Source organism: Lepus europaeus, chromosome 1 (assembly GCF_033115175.1).
Source record: "Lepus europaeus isolate LE1 chromosome 1, mLepTim1.pri, whole genome shotgun sequence".
NCBI classification, from domain to species: domain Eukaryota; kingdom Metazoa; phylum Chordata; class Mammalia; order Lagomorpha; family Leporidae; genus Lepus; species Lepus europaeus.
Window position 1 is genome coordinate 162,858,982 of NC_084827.1, and position 27,912 is coordinate 162,886,893.

At 55.2% G+C, this 27,912-nt stretch overlaps 2 protein-coding genes across 4 annotated transcripts in view; one reads left to right on the top strand and one right to left on the bottom strand.

The window, feature by feature from the left end:
- Positions 1 to 628: 628 nt before the first annotated feature.
- On the top strand, positions 629 to 23,017 carry VIL1 (villin 1). Its single transcript, XM_062191794.1, has 19 exons — positions 629 to 703; positions 1,044 to 1,118; positions 3,153 to 3,349; positions 3,888 to 3,996; positions 4,121 to 4,231; positions 5,899 to 6,101; positions 6,208 to 6,286; positions 7,040 to 7,138; positions 7,681 to 7,834; positions 8,390 to 8,490; positions 8,579 to 8,716; positions 9,155 to 9,313; positions 11,047 to 11,229; positions 11,553 to 11,698; positions 13,552 to 13,696; positions 14,169 to 14,357; positions 15,384 to 15,452; positions 16,419 to 16,559; positions 21,990 to 23,017. The coding sequence occupies exons 1-19, from the start codon at positions 629 to 631 to the stop codon at positions 22,101 to 22,103; spliced, it is 2,487 nt and encodes an 828-aa protein (XP_062047778.1). The 3' UTR covers positions 22,104 to 23,017.
- USP37 (ubiquitin specific peptidase 37) overlaps positions 22,921 to 27,912 on the bottom strand; it is a 97,773-nt gene continuing 92,781 nt past the window's right edge. For all 3 annotated transcript variants that reach the window (XM_062191781.1, XM_062191773.1, XM_062191766.1), the window contains one exon: positions 22,921 to 27,320. In XM_062191781.1, coding sequence (XP_062047765.1) covers positions 27,233 to 27,320 — 88 coding nt within the window. In that variant the 3' untranslated portion in view covers positions 22,921 to 27,232. The remainder of the gene's footprint in view (positions 27,321 to 27,912) is intronic.

Genomic DNA, 27,912 nt, shown 5'->3' on the forward strand with positions numbered 1-27,912 from the left:
GAATCAGGAGGCAGAGCTGGCTGTTGGACCCAGGTGCGCTGGGACGGGACGTGGGCATCTTAGCTCCCGAGCTGCTGCTGCTGCCTAGCACCAAGCTCTCAGGGTGCACCTGTGCCGGTGCTTCAGTCCTGTTGATGGCTCCTTGACATTCCGAGAGGCAGTGTCGCTTTTTGTCCACTCCTCCATCATTTCCCCCTGGGGCTCCTGTGATAGAGTTGCAATAAACTCCCAGCGCCAGCTTTTGTTGGAACATCTGTTTTCAGTTCTTTTGGGTGCACTTAAGGCTTGATCTGCTCTTTTCTATTAAAAACTGACTCTATGGTTTCCTTTTCACCAAGCACAGCTCTGGGGAAACATTTTCAGAATGAGAGCTTGGGACTGAAGAACTTTGAGTGCCAGGCTAAGAAGTGGGGGCTTCGTTCAGTGGGTGACAGGATGGGGGTGGGGGATGTTTGAGCAAGGGCGGGTCCAGACCAGAGCCAGGTGGGATGGTTGGAGGCTGAGCCCTTGGAGGTCAGGGCCCAGAGTGGGAGGCCAGCCCCCGGCCTGCCTTCCCTAGCCCCTGAGCCAGGGCACTCCGAAGGGCCCTCACTCCCACTCGGCTTCTCCCCCAGGCTCACCCCCAACCATGACTGAGCTGAGTGCCCAAGTTAAAGGCTCTCTCAACATCACCACCCCTGGCATCCAGATATGGAGGATCGAGGTGAGCCCTGCACCTGCAGGAGGAAGGCGGAGGAGGCCTGGGCTTGCCCCGGGGGCAGGGGGCGGGGTGGGCAGCTGCCCCTCACTTCCCACATCATCCACACCCCCACACCCCTGCCCTCCCTCCTCCTCCTTTCTCCTCCCTCCTTTGCCTCGTTGCTCTCCCTCTCCCCCAGCTCTCCAGCGTCTGTCTCTTGTTCTGTTCCTTTTCGTCACCAGCACCCCATGCCGGCTTCCCCTGCTCTCCTCCTCCTGGGTCTAGGACAGCAGGATGGCGGGCAGCGGGGGTGAGGAGGTTCTGGGTGGTCCCTGGCAACCCCTGTGCCCCTTCCTCTCCTTAGGCCATGCAGATGGTACCTGTTCCCTCCAACACCTACGGGAACTTCTTCGAGGGAGACTGCTATGTCATCCTGGCTGTGAGTTGGGCTCACAGGGTGCATGCCACAGATGTGGGGCTGGGGGTGGCCAGGAAGCTGGGGTGTGCCTAGGTGCCCACCCTGAGGTAGCTCTGCACGGGGCAGGCGTGGAACCTCAGAGGCTCTGTCTGCCCCTGAGCTGCTCCCGGTGGAGGTGACCCTCTGAGCTGTTGCAATGTCACGCTCACTCGAATCCGGATTTCTGAAATTTCTAGTCACCTTCCTGATTTTCAAAACACCTTGGTTTCCACCTGTACTTTTTTTCTTTTTCTTTTCTTTTTTGGAAAGGCAGAAAGAGAGGGGAAGAGACAGAGAGAGATCTTCCATCTACTGGTTCACTCCCAAAATGGCCGCAATGGCCAGGGCAGAGGCTAGGCCAAAACCAGGAGCCTGAAACTCCATCAGGGCCTTCCACATGGGTGGCAGGTGCCCAAGCACTTGTGCCATCCTCTGTTGCTTTCCCAGGTGCATTAGCAGGGAGCTGGCTCACAAGTGGGGCAGCAGGTGCTCCGATGTGTCGTGGCTATATTTACAGGTGTCGGCTTAGCCTGCTGTGCCACAATGCCAGTCACTCATTTTTATTTAGGTTTTTTTTTTTTTTTTGACAGGCAGAGTGGATAGTGAGAGAGAGAGAGAGAGAGAGAGAGAGAGAGAAAGGTCTTCCTTTTTGCCGTTGGTTCACCCTCCAATGGCCGCTGCGGCCGGTGTATCTCGCTGATCCGAAGCCAGGAGCCAGGTGCTTCTCCTGGTCTCCCATGCGGGTGCAGAGCCCAAGCACTTGGGCCATCCTCCACTGCCTTCCCAGGCCAAAGCAGAGAGCTGACCTGGAAGAGGGGCAACCGGGACAGAATCTGGCACCCCGACCGGGACTAGAACCCGGTGTGCCGGCGCCGCAAGGCGGAGGATTAGCCTGTTAAGCCACGGCGCCGGCCAGTCACTCATTTTTAAATCTTGAATATATTCATTCAACAATATAACTCTACATCATTGCTATTAATTGACAGCAGTGTCGTGAGTCACAAAAAGAAAGTGGCTGGAAACATTCAGAGTCATTTCATGTACAGCGTGCCCTCTGCACCTGCAGACTCAACCAACCACAGATGGAAAACATTCAATAACCACAAAAAACCTGTGACAGGCATTAAACATGTCCAGACTTTTTTCTTTTTAATGAATTACTTATTTTCAATTTATTTGAAAGGCAGAGAGAGAGAGAGAGAGAGAGAGAGCGCGCGAGGACATCTTGATGTGGGATGCAGCCATCCCAAGCAGCGTCTAAACTGCTGAACCAAATGCCCGCCTCCAGCCCGTTTTTTCTTGTCATCGCAGCAGTGCAATCTAACAGCCACTCACATAACGTTTCAGTGTGTTAGCTGTTGCACGTGACATAGGAACGAGTTGAGGTGGACAAGAGGATGTGCCGGGTTGCATGCACACGATGCTCCCTCTTTTTTTTTTTTTTTTTTTTTGACAGGCAGAGTGGACAGTGAGAGAGAGAGACAAAGTTCTTCCTTTGCCCTTGGTTCACCCTCCAATGGCTTCTGCGGCTGGCGCGCTGCGGCCGGCGCAGCGCGCCGATCCGATGGCAGGAGCCAGGTGCTTCTCCTGGTCTCCCATAGGGTGCAGAGCCCAAGGACCTGGGCCATCCTCCACTGCCTTCCCGGGCCACAGCAGAGAGCTGGCCTGGAAGAGGGGCAACCGGGACAGAATCCGGCACCCCGACCGGGACTAGAACCCGGTGTGCCGGCGCTGGATGCTCCCTCTTACACAGGGCACTGGAGCATCATCTGATTGGGCATCCCCCAGGGATCCTAAAGGAGGACTCTAGTGCCCACGTTTGTGCATCCTGTAGTCGCCTTGCGGGCCTCTGCTAGTCCACACGCAGAGAAACGCTGGTGTGGTCCAGGCAAGTTATTCCCAAGACGAGGCAGGGAAGCGTCAGAGAGGCACGTCCCCTGTGGTCCAGGTCCCAGCGTGAGGAGGGGGCTGTGGGAGGAGGGGCACCTCGCGACCCCGGACGTCCCCTCTCCCTAGACCCACAAGACGAGCAACAACCTGTCCTACGACGTCCACTTCTGGATCGGCCAGGCCTCGTCCCAGGACGAGCAGGGGGCGGCCGCCATCTACACCACCCAGATAGATGACTTCCTGAAAGGCAAGGCCGTCCAGCACCGCGAGGTCCAGGGCAACGAGAGCGAGACCTTCCGAGGCTACTTCAAGCAGGGCCTGGTGTAAGGAGGGCGGAGCTGCGGCCGGCGGGGCTCGGGGGTCAGAGGCGGGGATGCATGGTGCAGGCAAGCTGCAGGGGTGGGGGCCCCCACACCTGGGGCTTGGCAGCAGAGGTGACCTTCTGGCCTCCCGGCTTTCCCCCATGGAAACCCCTGCTCCGGAGCTGAGCTGTTCCTGACCTGTAGGATGGGGGTGGGGGCTTCCAGTTAGCCACAGTCGTCACCCCTCCCCTTTTTTCCATACCTCAGCAGCCTTCTACTCCTTTGGGTATTTGAATGGCCTCTCCCAGCTTGGCTTCCACTGCAAACCACCCCCTACCCAAGTCTGGGTGAGCTAGGGGGTCCAGGATGCAGAGTTTAAGGAGGCTCTCACTGCCAGACAGGCTGCCCTGTCCTTGCCGTAGCCTGAGAGCTAGCACCACCTTAAAGCTCAACCCCAGGAGCCTCATTCAGCTCACCTGGCCCTAAGCTGCCCTCACATGACCTCAGATGACCTGGGAGGTCAGGGGCCTGGCACACCTGCCCACTCTCCTCTTCTCAGCATCCAGAAGGGAGGCGTGGCTTCTGGCCTGAAGCAGGTGGAGACCAACTCCTATGAAGTCCGCCGGCTGCTGCACGTCAAGGGGAAGAGGAACGTGGTGGCTGGAGAGGTGGGCTGGTCCTGCCCCCTGCCCGGGGGCGCTGGGCAGCGGCCAAGGAGTGGTGGGGGATGGGGCGAGGTGGCCAAGAGCCTCCGAATGAGCAGCATCTGGGCCCCCTTCTGGACCCCCCCAGGTGGAGATGTCCTGGACAAGTTTCAACCGAGGGGACGTTTTCCTCCTGGACCTTGGGAAGCTTATTATCCAGTGGAACGGGCCGGAGAGTAACCGCATGGAGAGACTCCGGGTACACCTGCTCAGGCTCCTCCCACTCCCCTGCCAGCCCAGCCTGGCACCACCTGGCCAGATTCCTGCCACGGCCTGACTGGAGCGCATGCCCCACCCAGGCCACTCTCCCCCCTGGCTGTTTGGGGCGCTGTGTGGGAAAGGCACGCATGCTGGGTGGGCACTTGTGGCTCATCCAGGAAGACGGAGTGAGCCCTGCTGGGGTGGGGGTGGGGGTGGGGCGAACCTGCGCCCAGGCTGGGGGACGCAGGGGTGGAGTGAAGTGGGCAGAGCCTCGCTGTCCTCTGGCCATGCAGTAGGGGAGAGAGACAGGAAGGGACTTACTGGGGAGGTGGCCCTAGGGCAGCAAAGGCGGCGGCTGGTTGGGTTCTAGCAGGGGCTCAGGGTGCAGGGCGCAGGCAGGCGGGTCTCAGAGGAGCTGTGTAAGGAGCTTGCATTTTATCCTCAGTGCCCCGGGGACTGTTGAAGGACATTCCGAGGTCTGCATGGAGATGGGCCTGGGGTGTCGCGAGCGTAGTAATGGCACCGAGGCTGGGTTGGTTCCAATAAGGATTTTATGATGCAGTGCGGAAGTCACACGTTGTAATTCACACAACACACTGGGCAAACCGAGCACCCAAGGTTCCCAGAGTACGCCGGGTGCTCCTCATGATGTGTCTTGGGCACAGAGGGCGGATACTCTCCGCATCCACACGGCTGGTGTCTCTGAGCTGAGGGGCGCAGGTCTCGAAGGGCAAGTAGAGTCTTGGCTTCGGGCAGGTGCAGGGCTGGCTGGGAGAACTCTTGCCGGAAGGTCTGAGTGAGATGGGTCAACCCAGAGCTCTCGCCCTGCCGCCCTCGGGAGAGTCTGTTCAGAGTCTCTGCAAACTCAGTCTGCAGCTTATATAAACTTCTGGCGGTCAGTATAGGGCCGATAAGGCCCCAAGAGGGTGTGTGCGGGCCGTGGGTGGTTCTTATCGAGTCCATGCAGATCTGCTGTCAGCTTAGCTCTTGCTTATTGCTTGTTAATATTATGGTGAAGCTGTTTAATTCTGCTCCTTACGCGGGGAGGAAGCAGGGTGTCTCTGTGGCCATCGGGGGTAGCAGAGGTGGGAGGAGCCCAGGCGTGGATTTGGAAGGTGGCAACCACCGGCCATCCTTGTGTGTTGGATGACAGGTGATAGGAGACAGGCGTGAGCGGCACCCAGAGCTGTTCTCTGGGTTTGAGAACTGCGGGGCTGGTGGAGTCCCGTTTGCTGAGATGGAAAATGTTGGGAAGCCACAGATCTGGGAAGGAAAGGGGAGTTAAGATGAGAGCCCGCAGCTGGGCTGGAGACAGAGACAAGGGTGTCAGCCATGTGCAAAGGCCCTGGGGCCCGGACAAGACAGCCTGGGAGGGAGTGTAGCAGGCGACGGGGATTCAAAGGCAGTCGTGTGTGTGTGCGTGTGACTGTGCGGGCTGAAGCGGGGGAGGTGGGGTGCACGTTTGTTCACGGGTGTGCAGGCTGTGAGTGTGCTTTGGGGCAGACTGGGTGTGCTTTTACCTGGCTTCCCCATGCAACCTGGTCCCTCACACAAACCTGGCAGCCGCTGTGGGGGTGGGCTGGGGCTGGCCCCATGCACTTGGGTGGTGGGCACTGCCTCGTCCCTTGCCAGCTCTCCTGGGTCACCGGGGCCTTCCTACCCTAGGGCATGACTCTGGCCAAGGAGATCCGAGACCAGGAGCGGGGCGGGCGCACCTACGTGGGTGTGGTGGATGGGGAAAACGAGTCGGCATCCCCAAAGCTGATGGAGATCATGAACTACGTGCTGGGCCAGCGTCGCGAGCTGAAGGCGGCTGTGCCGGACTCGGTGGTGGAGCCGGCACTCAAGGCCGCCCTCAAGTTATACCAGTGAGCACCGGCTGGGGTCTTCCTCGGGGCTGGGGGCTCCCGGGGAGGGGGTGGGCGCCCTGGCTGAGGGGCCCTTCTGCATCGATGCCTTGCCTTTGTTCTGCAGCACGTCTGACTCGGGGGGGAAGATGGTGGTGAGGGAGATCGCCACGCGGCCACTCACGCAAGACTTGCTCAGTCACGAGGTGAGGGGGTGCGGGGTCCGGGAGCCAAGCCCTGAAGCCACCAGACCCACCTCTCCCCCAGGCAGGAGAAATCCCAGGGCCCTGGGGTGGGGTGGGAGAGAAAGGACTTGCTAAAGATTCTTTATTTACTTTTTTTTTTTTTTTAAGATTTATTTATTTATTTGACAGGCAGAGTTACAGAGAGACAGAGAGAAGTCTTCCATCCACTGGTTCACTCCCTAAATGGCCACAATGGCTGGAGCTGAGCTGATCTGAAGCCAGGAGCCAGGAGCTTCTTCCTGGTCTCCCACATGGGTGCAGGGGCCCAAGCACTTGGGCCATCTTCCACTGCTTTCCTGGGCACATTAGCAGGGTGCTGGATTGAGGCAAGAAAAAATTTAAAAATGTATTTGAATAGCAGAGAGAGAGAGAGAGAAAGGTGAGAGACTGAGATAGAGAGATCTCCACCTGCTGGTTCATACCTCAAGTGCCCACAATAGCCAGAGATGGGCCGGGCTGAAGCCAGGAGCCTGGAACTCAATCCAGGTCTCCCACGTGACCCAAGTACTCGAGCCAGCACCTGCTGCCTCCCGGGTGCACATTAGCAGGGAGCTGGAACTGGACTCAAACCCAGGCCCTCCTGATATGGGGTGCAGGAGTCCCAGGGGCATCCTCAGGACTTGTACCAGACATCTGCCCCTAGAAAGATGTTTCTGTGCCTGAAGCTGCCCCAGTACCATGAGTGCTCACCTGGGTCCTCCCTGCTGACTCCAGGACTGCTACATCCTGGACCAAGGGGGCCTGAAGATCTTCGTGTGGAGGGGGAAGAATGCCAACGCCCAGGAGAGGAAGGAGGCCATGAACCAGGCGCTGGTAGGGAGGGGCTCAGAGCGGCAGGGGGAGGACAGGTGGGCTCGGCCAGGGACGCTTCTGGAAGGGGCAGGGCTGGGGTCTCTGCATGCCAGGAGCCAAGCACCGGGCCACCATGGGGCCTCCCCAGGATGTGGCTGTGGCTGCCCGCAGCAGGGGGAAATGCAAGCTGGCATTCCTGCAGGCGACAGTGCGTCGCTCGGGACAAGGGTGGAGTCAGTGTTTAGGACCTTGTGGGGGCCACACTCAGGAACTCTCACTGGCTTGGGGTCACTGACAGGCTGCGGGCGGGGCGTTTGGATGGGGTGGGGTCAGATGAGGGTCTGATTTATTCCAGGGGTTGGGAGCAGAGTTAGGACTGAGGTCAGAGTGAGGCTTGACGCTAGGGGTGCTGTCAGGTGTGACCCCGAGTTGAGGTCAACTTTGCGGTGGGGGTTGGATTCGGGTCTGGGACAAGGGACCAGTTTGATGGTGGATCTGGTTGGGACCGGGGGCCGAGGGGAGGGGCAGAGCCTCCAGAGACCCCCCTCTCCCCTCTTCCCCAGAACTTTATCAAAGCCAAGCAGTACCCGCCGAGCACGCAGGTGGAGGTGCAGAACGACGGGGCTGAGTCGGCCGTCTTCCAGCAGCTCTTTCAGAAGTGGACGGTGCCCAACCGGACCTCAGGCCTGGGCAAAACCCACACCGTGGGCTCCGTGGGTGAGGAGCGGGGCCAGCGAGGGGGCCGGGCGGCGGGGAAGGTGCAGACACTCAAGAGTTGCTGCCAAAAAGGGCCTGGGGATGCCTGGTCTTTGCTCTAGAATGAGATGGGGCCTCCCTGGGGACCAGACGGCTTCTGTCTCTCCCCAGATTCTATTTGCTGAGGGCCAGCTCAGTGCCAGGCGCCGGGGGTGGCAGGGAGGATGACAGGGTGATGGATAGCCCGTGTCATTGCAGCGCTCCCTGTTCAGCTGGGAGACAAGGTCAGCGCTGCCGCCCAGTGCTGCAGGGGTCTGGGTAGGGTCAAGCTAAGCCTTGCACCTGTCCCTCTTCTGGCTTCTCTGGGAGACATGGATGAAGCAGGAGTCCTAGGGGCAGGGAGATGTGGTTCTGTAGTTTGGCTCTGCTACTATCTGTGTGGGCTTGGGTAAGCCTCAGTTTTCTCAACTGTCAAATGGGTCTAAGAATTGTAGCCAGCACTCAGGGCTGTCGTGAGAACCAGGGGGACCTCAGCTGGTGACAGCTGGTGTTATGCTCCCCCACCCCTGCCCCCAGCTAAGGTGGAGCAGGTGAAGTTCGACGCCACGTCCATGCACGTCCAGCCTCAGGTGGCTGCCCAGCAGAAGATGGTGGATGACGGGAGTGGGGATGTGGAGGTAACGTGGGCAGGGTGAGGCCCTGCTGGCTGGAGCGGGGGTGGAGGAACCCATTCCGGACCTCACGCTGGCCTGATCCTGGCCCCAGGTGTGGCGCATTGAGAACCTGGAGCTGGTGCCTGTGGAGTCCAGGTGGCTGGGCCACTTCTTCGGGGGTGACTGCTACCTGCTGCTCTATACCTACCTGATCGGCGAGAAGAAGCACTACCTGCTCTACATCTGGCAGGTCAGGCCCTGCCCCTCCCCACTGGGTTGGTTACTCCTGGTGATGGGGGGCTCACCCCCTCCTGAGCTGGCGCGGTCCGCCTGGGGACAGCGTGGGCTGTGAGGCCCCATGAGCGCCTTTCCTTTAGGTTCTCTGAGTCTTGCTTCCAATTGTGCATTCCCTGCACCTGCTCTGCTGGGGTCCAGATGTGAGGGGCAGGGAGAGACTTGGGTGCTGGGAGAGGAGGCTCTGGTGCCCACGGCGTCTCCTGGGGGAGGAGAGTAAGCACGGGGTTGGGCTTCGCCTGGGGCTGGGCTCAGAATGGAGGTGTGGGTCCCGTTGGGCTTCTGGCTGTGTCTGGGCTGGGGGCTGGGTCTGGCGTCAGGTCAGAGTTGGGGATGGATGTGGTGAGGCCGACGGCTCGTCCCCTCTCACCACTTCGCACCTGCTCATCCCCAGGGCAACCAGGCCAGCCAGGATGAAATCGCGGCTTCAGCCTATCAAGCTGTGATCCTGGACCAGAAGTACAACGACGAGCCGGTCCAGATCCGGGTCTCGATGGGCAAGGAGCCGCCCCACCTCATGTCCATCTTCAAGGGACGCATGGTGGTCTACCAGGTGCGGCTGGGGGATGGGAAGAGCGGGTGGGGCTTGGGTGAAGCCCGTTCTTCATGGAGGAGGGGCATCCCTGAAGGCGCCTGCAGCTGGTGAGAGAGACCACGGCGGCGTTTCTTCCGCAATAACAAGCGCCTTCACCTGGGAGGACAGCCTGCCCTCCGCAGCTCCGCACCTTGAATCCTCTGCAAGAAAACAATGCTTTTGGCTAGATTTGCCTAGATGGTGTACCTGTCAAGACTGTCGGTGCCTTCCCACACAGCGCAGTAGACATCCCATGTGCTCAGTGAAGCAAGAACCTCTTCATGGAGAACCTCAGTCTCCCTGGAGAACTGGTTCTGGTACCTCCCACAGGTACCACAATAGGGATGCTCAGGTCCCTTTGTATGAACCAGTGCAGGACTTCTATGGAACCTGTGCGTAGCCTTCGGCATTTTTTTTTTTTTAAAGATTTATTTATTTGAATGGCTGAGTTACAGAGAGGGAGAGGGAGAGAGAGAGGGAGAATGAGAATGAGAGAGTTTCCATCTGCTTGTCTTCTCCAATGCCGACAGTGACCGGGGCTGGGCCAGGCTGAAGCTGGGAGATGGGAATGCCAGCCAGGTCTCCCGCGTGGGCAGGAACCCAGTTACCCAAGCCATCGCTGCTACCTCCCAGGGTCGCATTAGCAAGAAGCTGGGATCGGGAGTCAGAGCTGGGACAGAATGAAGTCACTGTGGTGCGGATTGTGCCTGGACTGCCAGGCTAAATGCCCGCCCCTGCGATATTCCTGAGCCCTGGTTGGTTGAGTCTGTGGATGCAGCCCCAGGAATACGGAGTCCGGGGCCGGGGCAAGGCGTGCGAGCACCACTTGCCGGCTTGCAGGGAGGCTTGTCATGGTGCCTGAGCAGGGAGCTGACACCAGGAAGCCCTGTGTGGTTCCGTCGCTGGAGTAAATGTCGAGCTCCAGGGGGCGCGTGCATGCAGTAATCCGGGAACAGGCACAGCGGGCAGCGTGCAGAGGGTTTGGAGGAGGCCGCGCTGCCTGGGTCAGAGCTGAAGAGCTCAGCAGCAGCAGGAGAGCACGCCACCCAGCGGCACGGCGGGGACCAGAACCCGGGGAAGCCCCCGTGGGGAACAGAGAGAGGCTGGCCCACGCTCCCCGGGCAGGCTGGGAGGGGGCGGTGGGTGCATCTGCAGAGGCAGCGTGGGTCTTCGCTGGCTGGGTCTTTTCAGTGGCCCAGCCGGGGCTGTCACCGGAGGTCGTTGAGTGCAGGAGCGATCCGATCTGATCTCTGCTCTGCAAAGAGTAGCGGGTGGGCCGGCGCCGTGGCTCAACAGGCTAATCCTCCGGCGCCAGCACACGGGGTTCTAGTCCCGGTCGGGCCGCCGGATTCTATCCCGGTTGCCCCTCTTCCAGGCCAGCTCTCTGCTTTAGCCCGGGAAGGCAGTGGAGGATGGCCCAAGTGCTTGGGCCCTGCACCGCATGGGAGACCAGGAGAAGCACCTGGCTCCTGGCTTTGGATCAGCTCGATGTGCCGGCCGCAGCGGCCATTGGAGGGTGAACCAACGGCAAAAAGGAAGACCTTTCTCTCTGTCTCTCTCACTATCCACTCTGCCTGTCAAAAAAAAATTAAAAAAAAAAAAAAAGAGTAGCGGGTGGTGTACATCTCCCCCTCTCTGCTTCTCCCCACGCCCCTCCACTGCCCACTGTCTTGTTCACTAAGTCCCCCCCTGTCCTCTCCCCACCTCCACAGGGAGGCAGCTCCCGAGACAACAACAGCCTGGACCCTGCAACAACCACGCGGCTGTTCCAGGTCCGGGGCACAGGCATTAACAACACCAAAGCCTTCGAGGTGCCGGCCCGGGCCACGTCCCTCAACTCCAACGACGTCTTCATCCTTAAGACCCCGTCCTGCTGCTACCTGTGGTGTGGGAAGGTGTGTGCACGGGCCCCGCGCAGACTCGGCCAGGGTGGGAGCTGTCCCATGTCCCTCCCACCTCAGACCACCCTCGGATTCTCAGTCTCCGGGTCCAGATCCGTCTCGTGCTTGTTCTGATTGCCTCCGTCTGTCCTGGTCTGTCGGTCTGTCTCATGGGCACCCCATGCCTGCCCCGTGTCTGTCACTGCCTCTTCTCTCACCTCTGTAACAGGCTTGGAGCCCATTGGAGTCTTTCGCTCACCCACAAAGGGGGCGGGCATGCAGACCCCCTTGTCATGCCCAGCTCAGCTTACCCACCCCCCACGGCCCTTTTTCCCCAGGGCTGTAGCGGGGACGAGCGGGAGATGGCCAAGATGGTTGCTGACACCATTGCCCGGACGGAGAAGCAGGTGGTGGTAGAAGGGCAGGAGCCGGCCAACTTCTGGATGGCTCTGGGTGGGAAGGCCCCCTACGCCAACACCAAGAGGTGAGTCTCGGGTCCCTCTGCCACCGGCGCCTCCCAGCGTCTCCCTTGCCCCTGCCCCCTACCCAGAGTCAGGCGTGCACTGAGGACTGTGTGTCGGGCCCCCAGGACTGTGAGACCGACAAGAGGCAGCCCTGGTCCTGGGAACCTCTTGGTGTGTGTGCCACTCACCTTGGCACGCCCGCTTCCAGAAGCGTTTGCTTTTTCTTTTTTAAAGGTTTATTTCTATTTATTTGAAAGAGTTAGAGAGAGAGGGAGGGACAGAGAGAGAGGGAGGGACAGAGAGAGGAAGAGATCTTCTATCCGCTGGTTCACTTCTCATATGGCCACAATGGCCAGAGCTGAGCTGATCTGAAACCAGGAGCCACGAGCTTTCTCTGGGTCTCCCACATGGGTGCAGGGGCCCAAGGAGCTGGGTTGCCCTCTGCTGCCTTCCTAGGCCACCAGCAGGGAGCTGGATTGGAAGAGGAGCAGCCGGGACTCGAACCAGTGCCCATATAGGATGCGGGCGTTGCAGACTGGAGCTTTAATCCACTGCGCCACAGTGCCGGCCCCCAGGAGTTTTTTTCTAAAGAATGTCTGCACCCCGTTGCCCCTCTTCCAGGCCAGCTCTCTGCTATGGCCCGGGAAGGCAGTGGAGGATGGCCCAAGTCCTTGGGCCCTGCACCCACATGGGAGACCAGGAGAAGCGCCTGGCTCCTGGCTTCGGATCAGTGAGATGCACCAGCCGCAGCTGAACCAATGGCAAAAAGGAAGACCTTTCTCTCTGTCTCTCTCTCACTATCCACTCTGCCTGTCAAAAAAAAAAAATATATATATATATATATATATATATATATATTTTATTTGTTTGAAAGGCAGCATTGCAGAGAGAGGTAGAAACAGAGAGAGAGGCCTTCCAGGGTCGGTGCTGTGGCACAGCAGTTAAAGCCACCACCTGTAGTGCCGGCAATCCCATATGAGCGCTGGTTCGAGTCCCTGCTGCTCCTCTTCTGATCCAGCTCTCTGCTGTGGCCTGGGAAAGCAGTGGAATATGGCCCAAGTGCTTGGGCCCCTGCATCCGTGTGGGAGACCTGGAGGAAGCTCCTGGCTCCTGGCTTCGGATTGGCGCAGCTTGGGAGCTCAGATGCAGCCATTTGGGGAGTGAATAACCAGTGGATGGAAGACTTCTCTCTCAATCTCTCTGCTGGTGCTTCTCTCTAACTCTCTGCCTTTCAAATAAATTAATCTTAAAAAAGAAAAAAGAGGTCTTCTATCCATATGGGATGCCAGTGGTGCTGGCCGGCGCCAGCCCCAAAGTTAGGGCGTTTTGCGAGGAGGCACCCTTCCCTGTTACAGTCCTGAAGTTTTTATTTTTAAATTTTTTAAATAAGAAATTCATGCTTGTTTTGCTGTTTCTTCTCCTCCTCCTTCTCTACCTTCCCCCTCCCCCTCTTCCTCCTATATTTATTTATTTCAAAGGTAGAGTTACAGAGAGGGAGAGGCAGAGAGAGGAGAGAGAGAGATTGAGAGAGAGAGAGAGATATATATATATATATCTTCCCTCTACATCTTCACTCCCCAATTGGCTGCAGCAGCCAGGGCTGGGCCAGACCAAAGCCAGAAGCCAGGAGCTTCACCTGGGTCTCCCACATGGGTACAGGGGCCCAAGCACTTGGGCCATCTTCTGCTGCTTTCCCAGGTGCATTAGCTGGGAGCTGGATTGGAAGTGGAGCAGCCAGGACTTGAGCCAGCACCTATGTGGGATGCTGGTGCTTCAGGCGGTGGCTTAACCTGTATGCCACAGCACTGGCCTCATCCCTGAGTCCTGTGGCCTCCCCTCCCCGTGCCCACATGGTCTCCTCTCCATTCTGCAGACTGCAGGAGGAAAACCTGGTCATCACCCCCCGGCTCTTCGAATGCTCCAACCAGACCGGGCGCTTCCTGGCCACGGAGATCCCCGACTTCACTCAGGACGACCTGGAAGAGGAAGATGTGTTCCTGCTGGACGCCTGGGACCAGGTGGGACCCAGGGCCCGGGACCTGCCCCTCCCCCACCCTCCGGGGGGAGGTGGGCTGAGAAGTGGCTTTGTGGGTGGGTGGGCACGTACGAGTGTCTTCTCAGCTTCTCCCTGGGAATGGCCTCCTGACTCCCAGGAGCCTAGGGGGGCGATGGGAGGTGGGGAGGAACCCACTCACAGGGCCACTGGGCAGGCTGCACTCCTCCCTCCCAAAGCCCCAGCTATTTCCCGTGCAGCAGGAGAGCTTTTGAGAATCTTGGCTTGAGAGAGGCTGGGAGTCGCACATTTGCAGCGTGTCCAAGTGGCGGGCATCTGTCCAGCCTCCTCTTTTCCCACGTGCAAAGTCAAGGCCATTTGGCTGGGCAGTGGCAGGGCGGGGGCTCACCGCCGCCGGGCAGCCTGGACGACCTGCGGCAGAGCTCCGCGGGCCGGCGTGGACAGGAAGCACTGAGCGTGCCCTGGCTGCCCGCCAGGTCTTCTTCTGGCTTGGGAAGCACGCCAATGAGGAGGAGAAGAGGGCGGCAGCCGTCACCGCACAGGAGTACCTCAAGACCCACCCCAGCGGCCGCGACCCCGAGACCCCCATCATCGTGGTGAAGCAGGGCCACGAGCCCCCCACCTTCACGGGCTGGTTCCTGGCGTGGGACCCCTTCAAGTGGACTGTGAGTAGCACAGCCTGCTCCGGTGGGAGGGCCTTGCTGTACCTGTGGGACACGTGACCTGATGATTTGTGCAGGGGGTGGCGGGGGCTTTCCACCAACACGGAGGCCGCACCAAGAGCATTCAGAGCCCCCGTGCCCACCCCCAGGATGGGGGTCTCTCAAAGCCAGCGCTAACTCCAGGGTCTTTGTGTGCCGTACTTAGCCCCGGGCTGGTGGATTTTAGTGGGAAGAGCGGTACTATTTCAATCTAATTAAAATTAAGCAGATTTCAAGCTTGACTTCCTCACTAGCCGTGGTTTCAATGCTCAATGGCCACACGGGGCCAGCACCTCCCAAACCAGCCCACTCGAGGTGAGGACATTTTCACATTAGGGCAGCAGCTTCCAGACGGTGCCCACAAAAGCTTGTCGGTTCTGAAGGACCAATGACAGCGTGGCACTGAATTCCGAGCACAATCCGCCACGCGTGTGGTCCTGACCCATGGACGCGGAGGGTAGGTCCTCGGCAGGGAGGCCCCAGGTAGGCGGGACCTGGCCTGCCGGCTGCAGGTGCCGAGTCGGCCCAGCAGAGCTTAGGGAGAGCACGAGCTGCATTTCCTCGGTTTTGCTGTCTTCCAATCCCGTGCTCGGTGGGCTGAGTTTCCTTTTTGAGGATGGCATCAAATCTGGATGGCGGATGTTGGCGAAGGCCGTGTCCACAGCTCTGCCAGCCATTCCCTCCGCGGCCGGGTGCTCTGGCTTCTCTCTCAGCCGCGTTCGTTCCAACACAGCTCTGTGAGCCCGATGTGCCGGGAGCATGCTTCCTCCACTCCTCTGGGCCAGGGCTCCAGGGCGGCCTGCACTGCTGGCGCTGGCCTCTGCGGTGAGAGAGGATCGCGTCCCTCTCCTCCCCGTGTCCCGCCACGCGGGGACGCAGATTGGTCCCCACCACCATCATCTGCCCCTCCAGCCTCCTCTCCCACTCACCCCCAGGCCCCACACCGGCCGCTGTGCTGACAATCTGGTCTGTTCTTTCCCTTTTGCGCAGAACGCCAAATCCTATGAGGACCTGAAGGCGGAGATCGGCTACTCTGGGGACTGGAATGAGATCTCTACTGTGAGTGTGGCGGCCTTGCAGTGGCCAGTGGGGGGGGGTTGGGGCCCGTCCAGAGAAGACACAGGGGTCCTGAGCTCTCCTTCCCCTCCCCCGACTGCCCCTGGAAGTTCTTCCTGCTGCTTAACTCCAAGGCCTCTAGGAATTTTGTGTCCTCCATTTCCTGGCTGAAACGGTCCCTAAGCTGGGTTATGCAGGGTGTATGGATGATGGGGGCCGGGGAGCGGGGAGGAGAGGAGTCTGTTAAAAGGCAGAGTCCAAGGCCCTGCTCCCAAAGACTGGGGGTTGGCTCCTAGGAACCTGTGTTTTAAATGAGGCTCGATGCAGTCAGTCCATGGACTGCAGGTTGAGAAGTGATTTCTCTACCGTCTGTCATTCTTGGGGTCCCCTCTCCAGGTGGAATTTGACCTCTCAGTTAGTCACTGGCAATGTATTTAGCCAGTAGGCCTGGGGCACGGGGATACGAGAGGAAAACCTTCCTTCGAGAGGTTCACAGGCCACAGGGGACACAGGACAGAGCCAACTCTGCAGAAATGCACTCAGCTTGGGAGCGAGTTCCCCAGCTCATTGGGGTAATCAAAGGATGACACACAGGGGTCCTCCACCCACTGGGTGAGAACCCTGTGGCACTCAGTAAACCCTCCTGGTGACTAGCAGTGCGTAGCTAAAACAGATAAGTTCAGGCTAAGTGAATTTATGGATGACAGTCTCACAACAGATAAGAGAAAGAGGGTCATAAATTCCCAGAGTAGATCTCAAACTCCGGGGAAGCCATGGGGCAGTTACTAAGTCATTGAGCAGAACAGGTCATCTTGGGTTGGATTCAAACCGTTGTGGAAGTTCCTGGGTCGTGTGCATGGTGGAATAGAATGGGTTCTGGAATCCACGTTGGCTTCTGAGAGGAAGGCAGCCAGGGGGGTGGCCATGCACCTGCTGAATAATAACCAGGGGTCTCTGTGTGCTTCCCAGGAGGTCACAAACCCCAGCGTGGACGTGTTCAACGCCTACACCAGCCTTAGTTCCGGGCCTCTGCCCATCTTCCCCCTGGAGCAGCTGGTGAACAAGCCTGCGGAAGACCTCCCTGACGGGGTGGACCCCAGCCGGAAGGAGGTGGGTCAGCCTCCACCAGGGGGGACAAAGACGTGCACAGCCTACCTGACCCCAGATTGTGTCCCACGGTGGTGAACAAGACAGACCTGGGCTTGCCCTCCTGCCAGCTGCTGTCTGTCGGGAGAGAGATCAGAGAAGCCCAGTTACTCCCACGTCTAATCTCAGGGATGATGAGGGCCCCAAGGTGAAGTCCAGGTGCCGTGGAGACTATCACAGAGATCTCCTCCTGACAGGTGAACAGGGATTACTGAAGCAAAGCGAGTGACAGGGGCGCATCGGGGACAAGGGACAGGCATGCCAGGGCAGAAGTGCGTGTGTCAGAGGCCCTGTGGAGGGGTGGCGAGGGGGCAGTGCCCTCTCCCCCATGTTAAGGACCATCTTGGCTGCCCATAAGAGCAAGGGACACCATTAGAACTGAAGCAGTGACAGATCCGCTTGTCTGTTTGGGTTTTATTTATTTGAAAGGCAGAGTGAGAGTGAGAGCGAGTGAGCGAGCTTTACTCCCCGAATGCCCACAAGAGCCAGACCCAAAACAGAGACCAGAACTCCATCTGGGTGCCCCACGTGGGTAGCAGGGACCCAAGTTCTTGAGACACCATGTGCTACCCTCCAGCGTAGGCATTAGCAGGGAGCTGGACCAGAAGTGGAGCTGGGGCCTGAATTAGGCACTTGGCTCTGAGATGTAACCACTGTGCCATGTGCCTGGCCCATATGTGCGTTTCTTCCTCCCTCCCCCCCGCTCTCTTTTTCAAAGTTGTATTTATTTATTTGAAAGGCAGAGTCGCAGAGAGGGAGAGGCAGTGATCTTCCATCTGCTGGTTTACTCCCCAAATGGCTGCAACAATTAGGGCTGGGCCAGGCCGAAGCAGGACCTGGAACTCTATCCAGGTCTCCCACACGGGTGGCAGAGCCCCAAGCACTTGGGCCATCTTCTGCTGCTTCCCAGGCACATTGGCAGGGAGCTGGATCAGAAGAGGAGCAGCCGGGACTGTAAGCAGCGCTCATGGCTTAACCCACCATGTGGCAGCTCCGGCCTGCAGGGTTATATTTCCACAGGTCACTCTAACTGCTTAAGGCAGAGTGGCCAAGCAGCCCGAGGAGCCCCTTGAGGACAGCATCGCTGCTGCCAGGCTGGGGGACCTGGGGCCCTAGAACAGGGGTGGCCAAGGAGGTGAGGAGATGGCTTAGAGAAACATGTAGAGAGCACAGTCAACAATCCATGGTCACCGCTGTATCAAGGCTATGCGAGGGGAAAATGGCGTCCCCTCTCCTGGGTCCTCCCATCTATGAGGAGGCCAGAAGGCTGTGCCCTCACCGTGACACTGACCTCAGCTTCGCCTGAGAAAGCTGGGGTCCGGAGACAGGTGACTTAGCTAGCACTCTGCAGCTGGCGAGCTGCGAAGCCAGAGCCAGAGCCAGGCCGTCATCTCGGGCGGCGTGAGGAGGTCTTTTCTAGAGGCTGGGGGCACACGATGCTACGGAACCAGGGGAGTGGCAGCAGGCTGACTTTTCAGCTTGCTAGTGTCAAGTGGAGCAGACGGCATCAAGACAACGCCCTTATGACAGAAGCACCTAAAGGCCTTCCTGTCATGGAGGCAGCGCGCATTCTGGGGGGAGCTGGGAGCTCCGTGCCACGAGGCAGCAGGGAGAGGTCTTCAGCCTCCCTGGCTGCAGTCTCAGAAGTGAGTCAGTGAGAGTGGGGCGGCGCGGGGGCGGGGGTCTGGCCGTGGCAGCAGCAAGAAGGTAATCTAAGTGTTTGGGCACGGATGAGTAAACCAGAGAGGCGGATGTGGGCATGGGTGAGGCTGGTAATCAGCTGGCAGGACCGCCAGGTTCAAGAGCAGGGCCAATGGAAAGATACAAGTCCACTGGGATGGGCAGAGGGGTCAGAGTCCAGCAGTGCTGACAAAGCCGAGGAGCTGGTCTAGGTTGTGCTGGACAGGGTGCCTAGGAGCCGCCTGTAGAGGGGCTTGGGACGCAGCAGCCACAGCTGTAAGAAACCTGGGAGGGGGGATGGTGCTACAGACAGAATTGGGGGACAGCACCTTTTCCCCACCCCATGATGTCCAAGCCATTAGTATTTACTCTCTGGTCTGGAAACAGGGCGCTCCATTGCCCTGCCTGGGGGTGGGGAAGGCTCCCAGCATCTAGTTCCCAGAAGCCTTCAAGAGAGAATGGCCCCCGGGTGGGAGGCTGATGTGCCAGGTTAGAGACCTGGGCCAGCACACCTATCCGATCTGAAGTCCACCTACAAGTGTCTCCCAAGAAGTCGCTCAGTTCAGGGCTGTGTGCGGAGTCAGTACAATGGGGCCTGCCCAGGGCGGGTCCACCTTAGCTGAGCAGCCCATGGTGTAAAGGAAACCCACTGGGTTCAGCCTCCTGGTGCCTGGGGAGCAGAGGTGCAGGCTGGGAGAGGCTGTGTCACAGCAATTGGGATTTGGGGTTCTTGCACGTGCCTTGAGGGCACTGGGCTGGCCTTAGGCAGCATTACTATCTTATCATCTCAGATTGGGAACAAAGGTCTTTCTGTCAAGTCCCTAATCTTATCAAAGACACTCAGAGCCTAAAGGCAGGGACTCCCAGTGACTCCCAAGGCTACTAAAAGGTGGAATTGTGCTATCTTATCTCCTAGTCATTCACAGGAGAAGCCACAGTCTTTCGCTCCTACTCACAACAGCTAGGCAAAACAGGATTCTGAACTTGCTGTTTGCCCTTTCTAACTTCTCTTAGAATCCCCCCCCCCTCCCCAACCAAGTTGTATCTTCTGCGCTACCCTCCCATCTCTGGGAGAGCCTGCTCTCACAGAATCATCCAGCTGGTATTTCCACAGTGGGATGGAAGACTGATGAGGTTTAACATGTTACCTCCTAACCAGGAACAGACCTGCAAGCCAAGAGGGACGAAGCTCTTTGAAATGGTGAAATGCACTCAGCTGTGAGCTAAACCCTACACTCGCAGGTCTGGGAGGCAAAGATGTCAAGAGGCCTTCATGGTGTGCTGCAGGGGAACTTGTGTGGGGACCAGATGGCCTAACTGCTGTGAGCTTTGACTTCATCATGTGAGAACAGGAACGGAGGGGCAGGCATTGGAAGATGTTGCTTGGGATGTCTGCCTCCCAGAACGGGAGAGCTTCGGTTCACGTGCAGCCTCCACTCACACCAGCTTTCTGCTAACGCACACCCTGGGAGGCAGCTGTGAGGCCTTGAACTCTTGGGTCCCTGCCACCATGGGCGACCTGAACTGAGTTCTGGGCTCCTGGCTTTGGCCTGGCCCAGCCCCAGCTGTTGGGGGCATTCAGGAAGTGAACCAGCAGATGGAAACTTTCTCTTGTTTCTCTCTAAAAAAAATTTTTTAAGAGAAAATACAGTTCTTCCTTGGTATCTTTCGGGAATTGATTCCAGGACTCATAAAAAAACATAAAAATCTGAAAGCACCAAAGTCCCTTATATAAAAAGTAGTATTGCACAGAACCTATGCATACTCTTCTGTATACTTTATTACTGTTATTATTATTTTTAAAGAGTTATTCATTTATTTGAAAGGCAGAGTTACAGAGAGGCAGAGGCGGGGAGAGTCTTCCATCCGCTGGTTCACTCCTCAAATGGCCACAACGGCCGGAGCTGTGCCAACCTGAAGCCAGGAGCTTCTTCCAGACCTTCGATGTGGATGCAGGGGCCCATGGCTTTCTCAGGCCATGGCAGAGAGCTGGATTGGAAGTGGAGTAGGCAGGACTTGAACCGGCACCCATGTTAGATGCTGGCATTGTAGGCTGTGGCTTTACTCACTACGCCACAGCACCAGCCTTGTCTCCTGTACAATTTTTTTTTTTTTTTTGGAAAATTTGAAACCCAAATGGCTGAAAACCACAGATTTGTTTTTTAAAGATTTATTTAAGATTTACTGTATTTATTTGAAAGACAGAGTTAGAGACAGGGAGCCAGGAGCTTTTTCCAGGTCTCCCTTGCAGGTACAGGGGCCCAAGGACTTGGACCATCTTCTACTGCTTTCCCAGGCCACAGCAGAGAGCTGGATTGGAAGTGGGGCAGCCAGGTCTTGAACCGGCGCCCATACAGATGTTGGCACCACAGGCAGCGGCTTTATCTGCTACATCACAGCGCCAGCCCCACCTGTATACTTCAAATCATCTCTCGATTACTTATAATACCAATACAATGTTAACAGTATGTATATAGCTGCTATAATTTTTTAAAAAGTGAAAGCCTTTGAAGAAATGTTTGTTTTCATCTATTTGAAAGCTAGATTGAGAGAGACAGAGAGGGAGAGAGTATGTGAGAACACTCTCTCCACTGGTTCACTCCCCAGATGCCTCCAACAACCAGGGCTGGGCAGGCTGAGGCCTGGGACTCCATCTTGATCTCCCATGGGGGTGACAGGGGTCCCAAGCACTCGAGCCATCCCTTGCAGCCTCTCTGGGTACATTAGCAGGAAGGCCGGACTGGAAGTAGAGCAGAACTGGTGCTGACAGGGATGCAAGTGTCCTAAGCAGTGACTTAGCCTAGCATGTGGGGAGCAGGAACCCAAGCACTTGAGCCATCACCTGCCGCCTCCCAGGGTCTGTGTTAAGGGCGGCTGGAACGGAGTACTGAACCCAGACACTTCAGCACGGCATGCGTCTTTCGTACTCTAGGGAAAAGTCTGTGTGTTCAGCAGAGGCAATTAAAAAAAATGCTGACCCACGGTTGGCTGAGCCCATGGGTACGGAGAGCCGACTATTCCCGCTTGCATGTGTCTGTCTAAGCGCACAGCGCTGCATGTGTTACCTCGCTGCTGTGTGTGTCCACCGGCGGCCCTACTTCCCTAGCCGCCGTCTGACTTGGTCCAAAGCAATGAAGGGCCCAGGAGGCTGCTCCTGAGGATGCCGGGCTTCTGCTAGAAGCGCAGCGTCTCCTGTGACAGCAACAGAATCTGCAATCTCCAGACCTGGGCAGACGTCCTTCCAGGAGTTTGTCTGCTTATTCTGTGGGTCGGGCATGGGGTCACTGTTTAAGCAAAGGCAGATGAATGGGACAGCTTGTTTTCAGTACCTGTTCATATGTTAATATTTTCCCCTTCCTAAAAGTAAACAAAAATTGGCCTTTAGATTTTTTTCTCATCTTACAGAGGGGAAAACGAAGGGCTGGAAAGAGAAAGCAACTCCTTAACCGAGGGGTCAAACACCTCAGTTCTCATTTCAGGCTTGTGTGAATCTGACCCTGGTAGAAAGAAAAGGAGTTCAACTTACCAGTTTACTACCTGTTTATGTTCCAAACGCAGGAAGCCCACATCCGCTCCCTCCTCCCAGCCCTCTCCTGGCCCTGATCGCTGCTTGCCTGGTCTTCCTGGCTGCTTATGCCACATGCCCGACTCAGCAGAGCCAGAGCGGCCTCTAGGGAGCAGAGTGACCTTTGCCCTCTCTCTCTCATCTCCTAGGAGCACCTGTCTGTTGAAGATTTCACCAAGGCCTTGGGGATGACTCCGGCTGCCTTCTCCGCCCTGCCTCGATGGAAGCAACAGAACCTCAAGAAAGAGAGAGGACTGTTCTGAGAAGCAGAATTGGGGTTGGAAAGCAGTGCCCTACCTTGCTTTTAGGGGTTCCTTGCCTTTATTACTGGGATTAGTCCTTTGCCGGTTGAAGTGAAGTTTTAAATTGTACCTGTGAGCAGCAGGCTTGCAATGGCATTTTTGCTTAGTAATCGACACATTCCTTTAGAAAGACGCCGGGTCTGCAGGGAGCCTGTGGTCCAGCGGTGGCTGTGAAGGTGCTGTTTCTATCCTGGGGTGTTGCATCGCTGTGACCATCCAGTGCAGGGCGTTCCCTTCCTAGACAAGCGAACACTCCACGCACCATCAGAGTTTGGAGGCCCCGCTCTAGCTGCTTCTCCATCATGATTCATTGTTATCCACGGCAGACGGGCAGAAGCAGCTTGCAATTTATTTTTTCCAGGATAACGGCTTCTCCTTCTCCCATACACCTTTACTGCCTTGCTCGGGTGGTCAGTGAACGAGGAGGACCCCTTCTTTGAAGGACAGTTAAATGGGCTAGGAGACTGCTCTCTTGGGTTTCACAATGCTCACCAGCTCACTGTAGCCAGAGCACAACACAGCCCCTGGGCGGAGGCTGGAGGCCTACAGGCAGGCAGGCGCCGCCCCGCCACTGTTACTCCTGCCCCCTCCTGGTGCTCTGCACAGGACCGCAGAGGAAGAGCTAAGGCCACTGCTGGGCTTACCACGGGTCATCCCGAAGCCCCTGGAAAGCTTCCACAGGCTCCTCAGCTGACAACCAGGCACTCGGTGGTGACTTCAGCCAAACCCCGGTCTGAAGTTCGTTTCCTCTGAGGAGTCAGAGTGCTGCATCAAGTGCAGGTGGCCACAGCTTCACAGCGGGCTGCGGAGTGTCTGCAGGAGTGTGTCCTCAGAAATGACAGCCGCGCGAACAGGTTAATAAAGGCTTTAATTTCACACACAAAAACTCTCTGCATAATTTAAAAAGGAAACAAAAACAGGGAAAACTGTAAAGGATCAGAGGAACAGTTCTGCTAAAACACAGATAAAGCGCCGCTCCTCACAGAACAGAAAGAACTGGAGTCAGAAGTCCACTCTGAACACAGAAGGGATCACCTCACATCGTGTGGCCCAAGCTGCCAGCAAACCTGCTCACGGCTCTATTAGGCAAACTGTAGGAGCCTCACCTCACTTTTGTCTCTCTCTCTAAGCACAAAGAAAACATAGCGGGCCAGAGAAGTGAGGGAGGGAAACCCGGGGACAGAGGTGTGCACACCCACAAGACGTCTCACTCACAGGCCTACTGTTTTCCAAATGGACCCCTTCTTTGCTGTGGTATTTGACCCAACACACTTAGATCCTAACCCAGACCCTTATGCCACTCTGTGTTCTTATGCAGTGGATGCACCTGTAATTCAAACATTAAGAAAAGTCTGTTACTAAAATCAAATGCTCATATGCAGACTGCCATACCTCCCATTAAAAACTTGAAAACCTCAGACACACAGCACCCATGGAAAGGAAACAATCTACTAACTGGGTACAAAGGCTACAACGAAAGAGACTGCCTAAAGTGCAGTAGTAATCAGGCATGCCACAGGGCGTCCGTGACTGCGGTGAGACACAGCAACAAAACTGTCACTCAACGGTCAAGGCCTAAAAAGCTATGGTTTTCCAATAACACACACATTTTTTTTCAGATGTTAATAAGACACATAAAAAAAAAAAAAAACCCAACCTGGATTCTTAATGCATTAGAAAGATGTCTGAGGGCAGAAGTCTGTTTAGTCTTGCACACGTCTGCAGTGTGAAGCACGACGGGAAGGAAAAGGGCTCCTCTGCTTTGCGGGGACAGCTTGATGCAGCTGCAGCTGCTACCGGGCGCTGGTTCTCCTAGTGCTCTCCTTGTGTGTGCGAGGGCCGTGTGCAGCTGGAGATTTAGCTGCTTCCCTGACTTACAAGGGAAGTCCGCCTTGGAGGGTCAATTATATCAAACAGGGGACAACAAAAATCCAAAAAGCCCACAAAAGGCTAAATAATTACGAGCATCCACTGCAGTCATTTTAGAAGACAGAGAAGAAAGGGGGAGAGGGTGTTTCTGTTGTTCTTGTGATAGGACCTTTCCAGTAGGTCACAAACCAGTTTACAAACTATCTACCTCTCTTTAGTTCGGGTGTTTGCAGGTCATCTTCATTACACAACTGGATGTGTGACTATCCACACGCAGTTCCATCACAGTAGTGCGGTAAGGAAGGGTGCTTTCATGGGTCACCTTGTTAGGTTTGAAATCTTACAGCCTCTCTTTTGGAAGAATTTAACACTAGAGAAACATGAGGACATGCGTAGTCTAGTATTTGCTTTCCGAGTTAACTTATCTGTACCACTGTGCATGTCTCAAAATGTAAACAATTTCTATTTGTTATATTTGTTACTGAGCCACTTAAGCAAGGCCTGGAATGAACAGACCACAGCAAGTAAACAGGGGTTGGCGTCACAATAGAAGACCAATTCATGGACTTGCTTCTTATTCTATTCTGTTGAGACACAATTTATGAGTTATAATCATGGCTACTAAAGGGAAAACAGCATTTAGCCACATGCAATTTGCCAACAAGTTTGAATTTAGTTTATTTTTCCTTTCCAAAAAATTCCAACTGAGAGCAAAAGGTTGTGTTCAGAACTTATTGCTATCAAGTTCCAACTTAAAGTCTTTAAAGTAACGTAAGCACACATTTGGTATGTTCGATAGGAAGGCTAATTAGTGATTGTGCAGACTGCCGGGAACTGAAGCAGTCTGTCCCTCCCTGGCCCCAGTGTGCTAACCGCCCCTTCCTCTGATTCGGGGCAAACTGATCACATTGTGCAAAAAATAATATATTATCTTTTTATAATTTTTAAATATATACAGCCAGCTCAAAAACCTCAACAAACCGCATCATCAAGTCCAGCTGCACTGTCCGTTTTAGTCCAGGGGTGAGCTGATGCAGCCACGGCAGAAGGGAGACTGACAAGGCCACAGTGATAACAGACACCAGCAAAAGCAGAGTCCCAAACTGCCAAGCATATGAACAACGAGGTAACTCCTCTACCCCAGACCTGCTTCCAGCTAACAAGGCCTGCCCAGGACACGAAGAGCACACGGAATCAGGTTACTGAGCCAAGTGTGCATCTCTGCAAGCTATCAAAGTACTGCAAATGAGGCTGCTTCACGAGGCAAGCCAGGCTGATGCATTGTTTCTAGTTTTTTCTGTGTCTTAACGCAGCCCTCACTTCAAAGCATTCCCGATCATTTTTGACAGTGCCTCTCAAAATTCGCGAACACGACAGGGAAGAGTAGTAATACCTAAAGAATTTCATCCTCCGTTCACTCATGAGAAAATCAGTTCTCTTCAAGCGAAAAACAAAAGAAAGAGGCTCCTGATAGAAATGAAACAAAATTTGTAAAGCTAGTTTTTTCCATTGCCCTAAATTACTCCTGCATTTCCCACCACCGTATCATTCCAAAATGTCAACCACAGTGTATCTGCAGGGGGCTGGTCGAGGCAAAGCATTTGTCAGTGGTTCCGCCACAGTGCTGAGGCCATGTACAATTCAAGAATGGAAGCTGTATAAGGGGCTGAGATGTCAGAAGGCAGCCGAGTTCTAAGAGCACAGCTGGAGCTCGTTGAATGTAATCTCCCAGGAAAGATATTGCATCTTCTATGATGATTGATTTTAAGATGTTTTCTCCCCTTGAAAACTTGAGGTGGTTTTCTTTCTACCTCAGAGCAAAAGAGTAATCTCATTTACATAAAAGCATGAAAGAAAATAATGAAGGTTTTCTTTTGTTATACAAAACTGGTCATCCTAATGACAGTCTGAGCTCACACGATGCTTCTGTGGACAGAATTCCAGTCTCAAACTCACTCTTCATGGTTTTGGAAGCTGCTTGCCAAGCTAGTTATGTCAGCTCGGTGACTGATGTAGCATTAACGGTGCAACCCTACTTAGCCTCAACTCATAGCACCTAGAGAGTAAGATGAAAGCATTATGCACCTTGGTTCCGTGCTAGTTCTTCAGATTACCTAAACCAATCACATTTGAATTCTTATCCTCTTTAAGGGCAAAGCCAGGCAGCAAATGCTCAAGTTTTATCCTTATAGTTCAGGTGTGTGATTTCACACCTCCGGGGCTTTTGCTTTAGTGGTCCAGAATTTTAGTTCTGACACAACACTCCTCTTGACTGCTCTCTGAGACACAGAGAGATGCTAGTGTTCTGCCTTACCCCTAAGTATACCTGCTGGGGAGTCCTAATTAGAGCAATCCTAATTTTCTACCTTAAGTTTTGGTTACAATCTTTTAGGTTAATGCCTGTTCCATGGAAGAATGATACACTAGAAAATAAAAAACTCTATCTTCATCATCAAAATAATATAGGACTCTTCCTAGAGGAGATGCAAAGTGTATGATGGATACCAAATGTGGGACCATAACACATTCCAAAGCACCAGCAAATCCATTTCTCAGGACTGCATGTAAATAGCAAAGGCATTACAAATTCATGAACTTTAAAAAAAAAAGCTCCTCAAGTCAGACGACAAATGTCCCTCTCTTGTAAGGAGAACAAACCGTCGTTAGTGTAACAGGGAGAGCTGGCTTTCCGGTGAGCTGTACTAATCAGACACACACATGAAAGGTCACAGCCTTGAGTGAAGCTACTCAAGGAACAGGAAAGCTCAACACCAACTGATCTGCGCCTCCTCACACATCTCCCAGATGAACAGACTCTGACAACCTCACTCCTTCTCCAAACCGCTGTGCTAGTCATTTGAACAGGCACGCTCCGGCTGCTCATCCTAACTCTTTAAGGCTCCTTTCATTCCGTGTGTGTGTGTGTATGTACATATATATACACATATATATTTACAACACGTATTCCTAAGACAAAAGGAAGTGCCACTCTTGTAGGAGAATAAGAGGATAATCAGCTACAGATGTGAGACCAAAGTTTCCATAAAACAGTTAGCCTGGAGCATTCTACGTAACTGCAATTTTCATCTTTTGGTTTGGCCCTGAGCTATTTGTTGCTCCCGCATCAAGCAGAATTCCAAATTCTCCTCAAGCAGAGGAAAGGTAGGGTGGGCGGCAGGAAGGGAATCTGCAGTGCTCGCTGCCCACCCAGGAGCGGCTCCTCACGAGGCCTGCCGTGTCGTCTTCCCCGCTTCCACGCTAAGTGCCTGAGAGTTCTTTTCTGTTTCCAGCAGCTCATCAAAGATTTCCCTTAAAATTAAACAAACAAAAAATTAAAAAGGGAATTCAGTGAGAAGAACCAAAGGACAAACAGAAAAAGGAACAGAAAACAGATAACAATAAAGCCTACAGAATCCCATTTGGCACCTACATTTCATTAAATTAGCAGCTTGCTGTCTTTCTCTTCCCACCTCTATTACTTCACCTTTCAAATAAATGAATACATTTTAAAGAGGGGAGGATGTTGAGGTGCAGTGGGTTAAGCACTGCTTGGGACACTCACATCCCCGCTCAGAGTCAGTTTGAGTCTGGGCTGCTTCGCTTTTGGCCCAGCTTCTTGTGAATGTGTCTAGGGAGGCAGGATGATGGCCTAAGTAACCCGGGTTTTGGCCTGGCCCACCTCTGGCTGCTGTGGCCATATTGGGAGTAAATCAACAAATGTTAAGAGCTCTTTTTCTTTCTCTTGTCACTCTTTCAAGTAACTATTAAAAAAAACTGGGGGCCAATATTGTGGAGCAATGGGTTAGGCTGTGGCCTGTGACACCAGCATCTCATATGAGCACCAATTTGAGTCCCAGCTGCTCCACTTCCTAACTAGCTCCCTGTTCATGGACAGGAAAGC